Genomic DNA, 6661 nt, shown 5'->3' with positions numbered 1-6661 from the left:
TATATGATTATGAATATATGAATACACAAATATATACATTCGTAAAGTTTATTCATGTATATAAATCAATTTATAATAATATAAATCAGAAATATAATTATTCATGAGTAAGCTTTGTACATGTATACAACAAATGTATACATATATAGTGTCTATTCATGAACAACTTTGACATGAATAAACTTTACATGAAAGAACTTTACACGTGTATTATGCGATTATGAATATATGAATACACAAATATATCCGTGCGTAAAGTTTATTCATGTACATACTCGTAACGAAAAATTGATTCAGAGACATGAAACCTATAATTTAATTTAGCCAAACTTTTTTGAAAGCCATAGAGAGTACGAACACTAACGTGGCTGGCTATGCGCGAACATCCGCAGTGTCTGTGGCTCCATGAGTCTAATCTAAAAAGTCTCGGATCTGGCAGTGGCAGCGACGCGAATCGAACGTGTATCCGGCAAGAAAGTACGAGACACGAGGTGCTCGATATCACGATTGCCTGCCAGCTTATCAGGTTGTTTTTCCGCACAAATAAACGGTTTAGCACGTTGCCAACGCGTTCTCCCGCAATACAAAGAGATCTCCGCCAGCGAACCAGTTCGCGAAAACCTCGAGCCCGACGCGGGGTTACCAGTCGATCGGTTTATATCGACATTAGCAAACGACTGAACACTGTATTCATTACGATTAAACGAGACCGCACGCGCGCGTCGCGCGTGCCCGTGCCCGCGGTGCACGTTCACGCGCAACGCGCGCGCATTTATATTTAATGAATAGACGTAAGAGTTAGTACGCAAAGGTCGTGATACCTGCAATAGGGATCAAGGTATTAGACGTAAAATATATGTAGATAACTTGTACGGTAATGCGAGTCCGTTTGCAGCGTGTACGTCCGATTTCTTTTTCCACGTTCTACGATTTTCTTTTACACCGGTGCTGCTTCCACGCGCGACACGACGTTCAACGACGTGTCGTTACGATTGCGCGCAGTCAATCCCAAATGTCATAACAACATTCATACCCTCTATGTTTATAAAAATAATTCGTCACACTGTAACGTACTATTCTTTATATTATACATATTTTAGCATTCGTGCACATTCTCAAACATCTTCCCATACTTTCACTTGCAACACATGCATAAACATCTGCAGTCGAATTATAAATACGTACATGATCAAACTTTACACTTGTATATATTTACATATATATATTTGTAATGATATAATACATGTAGAAAGTTTATTCGCGAATAATCTTGACACTTATGATTTATGTCGTTAGAAATTATTCACAAACAAACTTTACACGTGTGTATGTTTATAACGAAACATTTATTTGTGACCATCAAACCTACCATTTTAATTTAGACAAATTTTTTTAATAAACATAGAGAGTACGAGTACTTACGGGATTGCCTGTATGTCCAGAACACATTTCGCGGTTCTCTCGCTCGAGAGATCGTAGGAGGGCATCCACGATCTGTCCACTTTTTTTATAAACTTTCGCTTTCGAACGGAAACGACACGCTAAAGCTTCGAAGAATCCGAAACCGATAATTGAACGTTCGCATTGGGAAGACGCTTCGAATTACAGCAAACCCTCCTGTAACACGGTTAATACAAACTCGAAGAATTTAGCTGGGTATTTTTAACGATTTTAAGAATTTTGGTATCAATAATCTCTCGAGGGATGAACTTCAAACTTTGGATTGCTTACAACAAATATTATTTGTAGTTCATTTTATTTAAAGTATAATAATGTAGACTATATCCTAGAGGTTCAATCAGAAATAAGGTAAACTTTAAATCACACGAGTAAGCCTCTATCGACGACACGAGCTTGAATTGTGTTGGATATTCACGTTTTGGCATCGTATAAACCTCATAGGTACGAGCTTTGTCCAAGGAAGAAGGAGTATCCCAATCAGTCTTGATAAATGATAACGTCATTAATTTTTGTCAACACGTTACATCGAAACCGTGCTATAAGAAGGTTGACTGGATTTCGTACGTCTATTACAAATTCAGGGACTGACTTGGTTCGTCCATATTGCACACCTCTAATTACGCCAACTGGCACACAAACCCAAGCGTCTCGATAGATGAAGAGTTCCGCTAAGTCGAAGAAAACTCATCGAAACTTTCCAGACTGCGCGGGTTCGACTAACGTTGGAATCGATTCAACAAACAAAACAATGACCGAATCGATCGGAAACTTGGTAGAAAACGGATCGAACGTTCATTGTAGGTAGAATCGCTGTACTATCGAGTCCTCGCGAACCGTGAGAGTAGATAATGGCGCTCGACGAGCTGCTCGAGGTCCTGTAGAGTGCAGGAATCCAGAAATCCGAGATGGGAGGATTCCGAACGATGGAAACGAGACGAGACCTTAAAATGAAATGGGATTCCTGTTTTTGCTAGATTCCCTGTGGTCGTCTTTCTCAAACTGTGGCTTTCAAGCCCCAAAATCAAAAAAAAAAAAAAAAGAACCATGTTAGGTGTAGAAATTAATTCTATGTTGAACTCGATCGTTTATACTTCGAGACAAAATATTTAATATTTGTAATTTTGTTAGGTTAAATCGCTAATCTTTTCAATTCTCAAACTGATCTCCATTGCAACGAGACATATTGAAATAGACTGAGAGAGCAATTAGTAACCATTTACATAGATATATATATATATATATACAAAAAAATAATTAACCCCTTAAGCTACGATTTAAGCTCCAACAGCCTAGGACCAAAATGTGATGTTTACATTTGGCCCGAACAATACACCACGGGCCAGGCTCGTGATAATCAGTTTCGGCCTGAATATCCGAACACGAGTCTCACACGTGGTTGTAGCTGAAGGGTTTAAAGACTTCAAGGTACATACGAGACAATTCGTGTTCAGCCGACATTGGCTGCATCCAGAAAACCACCGCTTTCTAATCCGCTTCATGAGCGCTCACAGAGTTGAAACACAGATTGATAGCATACAAATTTGTCGCTCCCAAACATATCAATCGCTCTCTGAAGCTATTAGCTATCACCACAGAGCAGTCGCTCTCCATATTTGGGAGAAAAGTTTTAGGTTCAAACGCTTTGTGAGCACTCACAAAGCGGCTTAGAAAGCTGTGGTCTTTTGGATGCATCTATTGTAGCATGGACTACGACTACGCACTGTGAATGCTCTAAAAAAAAAAGGAGGGGGGGGGATAGTATTACACTTGAAGCGCTCGACTGCGCATTTTAATAAAACAAAGTGAAGCGAAGAATTTGTTCAAAAATTGGCCCCGAGAGGACTAAGGTGAACCGAAACGACGCAATCCCTTTGCGCCGACTCCATTTTTCTTCTCGTCTCGATTTTCGCTGGGCCTCGAGCAGTTTGCGAGCGATCCCGACGGGAAGCAAAGAGAGAAAGTGAGAGAGCACGCGAGAGAACAGAAAAACAAAACGCGGTCTGCTCGTATTTTCGATGTACTCTACGTGTGCTTTTCGACAGGTGGTGATCACAACAATCGTTGGAGCTACGCGAATGGCTACGTGAACTCGCCGGCTTGGCACGTGCCACTCCGCGTGGCGCAGATTCGTAACGTAATGGTTCACGCAACGCCACGCACCCTCACCAATCGATTCATACCGGCATACCCACGTTGAGAGAACACTGCCGAGACAAACAAACAAAGAAGTACCACGCTGCTGGCTCACTGAGAATATCGGGAGTCATCTTCCTTAGCACGCTAGAGAACCAAAAAAAAAAAAAAATAATAAAAATAAAAATAAAATAAAAACAATGAAAAACATAGAAAAAAGTAACATAACGAAAGAAGGAGAGCGAGAACCGGGCACAGAAAAAAAAGAATCACGATGCCAGGAATGAGAGAGAGAGACGATCGGGAAAGACAGGGAGAAGAATGTGCCTTCGCTCTTTTCATCTTCGGCGATTCGTTCACCGTTCTTGTACGATTCTCCTCGAGAACGGTTTGACGACTTTTTTCCGCCTCGTTCGTTCGCGGTGGAACTGTCGCAGAGAGGACAGAGAGAGTGTGTGGTCCACGGATACTTGCGCTATACCTAGATCGCTAATGTTCGTTGTTTTAGTACGTGAAAAGTGGCATCGGAAAGTATGTTTAACCCTTTGCGGAATTTTCTGATTTCAGTACATTTTTGTCGAGCCTCACTCGACATAGGACCACAAAGGGCTAAAGAGGCAGTGAATTTTCTCGCGCATGCGTCAGATAGGTTCCACTCTTATACGAAGAGAATGATAACCTTCCATACTTTGTTTCCGTTTAGGTTTTAATTCTTTTTAAGATTTATTAATAACTGCAGTTTCATCCTCATCCCTTAGCGAACCGATAGGTTAGATGTTTCAATCGATATTTCTGAGCATCGTATTGCCACAACTTTAATAACAAGCATTGAGATCTCGAAACGAAAGCTTATTTTTATTGAATTTAGATCATAGCCTATGTCACTAAGGAACAGTGTAGCTTTCTATTACTGAAAACATTTTTAGAATCGGTTCAGTAGTTCTAGAGATTACCCTATACGTACAAACAAATTTTACCTCTTTGTAATATTAGTGTAGGAAGCAAATGAGAAAACTAGATTAGTATAGTCCAATGGTCAATTCGCATCTGCATAACGTAGGCAACTGCATATCAAATACATATACAATTTCAGTAGACGCAACAGTAAGCGTGTGCGAAATAAGTTTTCTGTAGTATGTACATACGTCGAGGTCTCAGGCCTCGTTAGCGATCTAGGTACAGTACAGATATCTATGGTGTGTTCTTTACGCGTCCAGTGTACACCAATGATTAGACAGTTCGGTAGAGGATTAAACGGAACTTTGACTATGCAGGGCGTTAATTAATTTGAGGATCAAGTCTTTACACCATTACAAATCGAAAGGGTCCTCTACTATTTCGCGATCTGAGGCATTGTCGAGATATAAAGTAGTTGAAATTTACATGCGTGAATTAACACGCACTGCTTGAATCCCTATCAGCTATAAATTCCAACTGCTTATATTTAGAAAACAAATCCTCGGAAGAAGGTGAGAGACTGTTCGATTTGTAATATTGAAAAAACTCGATGCTTAAAAAAGCAATCACATGTTAACACTATGGCGTCCATACTGAGTAACTGATAGTTTTCGCATAGCAACACAGTGGTTACCTCGGGGGCTGTAGCATGCGAGTATGCAGCTACAAACGACGTGTACGAAACACGAGACTAACGTGAATGTAATGTACAGAGTTACGATAACGCAAACTGAGCCAAAATTAAGGAGTTATGTAAGGGAAAGTGATGCCAAGAAAAATAGAAATAATTGTATTGTCATGTATGGATTCCGTGCAATAACCGAAGTTACGCACTTAAAAAAACCAAGCACCACAGTGGTACCACCGGACGGCATAGTGTTGATTAAAGGTCCATTTACACATGTCCGTAACGTGTTCGTTCAGTATTTGAAACGTATCAGTTACGTCACGAAGCGGTGTCGGACGTGTGTGAACATGCCCCTTCGAAAACAACAGAAGAATATTTAAAATCACTGACACTGATGGAACATTACGTAACGAACATTACGAACATTACGAACGGATACGGAACTAACACGTTACGGATATGTGTAAATAGACCTTAACTCTCTCTCTCTCTCTGTACAGTCAAATGTTTAGTCTTTCGTTGCGCTGGACGTAGTATGGCCGCCCTTTCACGTTCCGATCTCGTTAGGCACGTTTAGTTTACCACATTCCACTCGCACCGCCGTCTCAGTACCATCCCGACGAATATCTGGCATAGTCGACGCATCGGAAGCAAAGGAAACTCGAAAAAAGCGATTTGTTGGTTCGAACAAGTAAAACTCTGCGTTTCCGACGCGTCCAAGTGTCGCGCGTTACATACACAGGCTTCTCACGATGTTCACGATACCTTTCACGCTTGCACTGCACATTTAGACGATAGAGGAAATAATAGTTGGTCGGAACTGTCCGACTCGCGAAACGTGGTTGCGTTTTCGAACGTCGATCACGGAGTTCCTTCGACTTTCCCTCGCGAAGTTTCAGAACACGTTGACACTACGAACTTCGTATCGCGATCTCGATCCGTGTTTATTTGGTACAAGTATAATGACTCTTGTAAATATATGGGGAACCAAGGCGAAAAATGTCAAAAGATGAAGAATTCTATACAGTACTCACGAAATAACTTCTAGGTTAGGTCGATTCTGCAATGAAAAACCAAAAGTGAATCTTATCCAGAATCAGATAAAGAACTTTTCTTACCTTTCGTTGAAAACTCTTTTCTATCATACAAAGAATCATAAAGTTTTGAATTTTGTATATTTGTCACCGTTTGAAAATTTACGATTTTATAAGGTGTTTCCACTCTATGGACAGTTTCATTGCTGAAGCACAAAATAAATACGATGCAGTAGACTGCGGATTTTATCCATAGGTCCATAAAATTTACGTAATGCATGTCGAATATTACGTGTAAAAATTAATTCAGTGCCTTCGGATTCAATCTTTTGTAATTGTAATTTAAGTAAAAATATTTACTCGTTATTTTGTTACGTTCAATTAACAGTATACGCAGGAATGAATCACACAGATTGCTTTTACATTTGGTGCTCTTATCTTGGTGCAA

At 40.2% G+C, this 6661-nt stretch overlaps 1 protein-coding gene across 5 annotated transcripts in view; it reads left to right on the top strand.

The window, feature by feature from the left end:
* The window catches only part of LOC128886612 (FERM, ARHGEF and pleckstrin domain-containing protein 1), a 94938-nt gene that overhangs the window by 71371 nt on the left and 16906 nt on the right, over window positions 1–6661 (top strand). The window contains exon 12 of one of the 5 annotated variants that reach the window (XM_054141661.1): window positions 3504–3813. The exons of the other annotated variants lie outside the window; for them this stretch is intronic. Within the exon in view, the coding sequence (XP_053997636.1) occupies window positions 3504–3658 (155 nt within the window). The 3' untranslated portion in view covers window positions 3659–3813. Of the gene's footprint in view, window positions 1–3503; window positions 3814–6661 lie in introns of those variants that run through there. 5 annotated transcript variants of the gene reach the window in all.

The sequence above is a fragment of the Hylaeus anthracinus genome, unplaced genomic scaffold (assembly GCF_026225885.1).
Source record: "Hylaeus anthracinus isolate JK02 unplaced genomic scaffold, UHH_iyHylAnth1.0_haploid 11985, whole genome shotgun sequence".
NCBI lineage: Eukaryota > Metazoa > Arthropoda > Insecta > Hymenoptera > Colletidae > Hylaeus > Hylaeus anthracinus.
The sequence above is the reverse complement of the archived record's forward strand: the minus strand, read 5'-3'. Positions and strand labels throughout refer to the sequence as shown.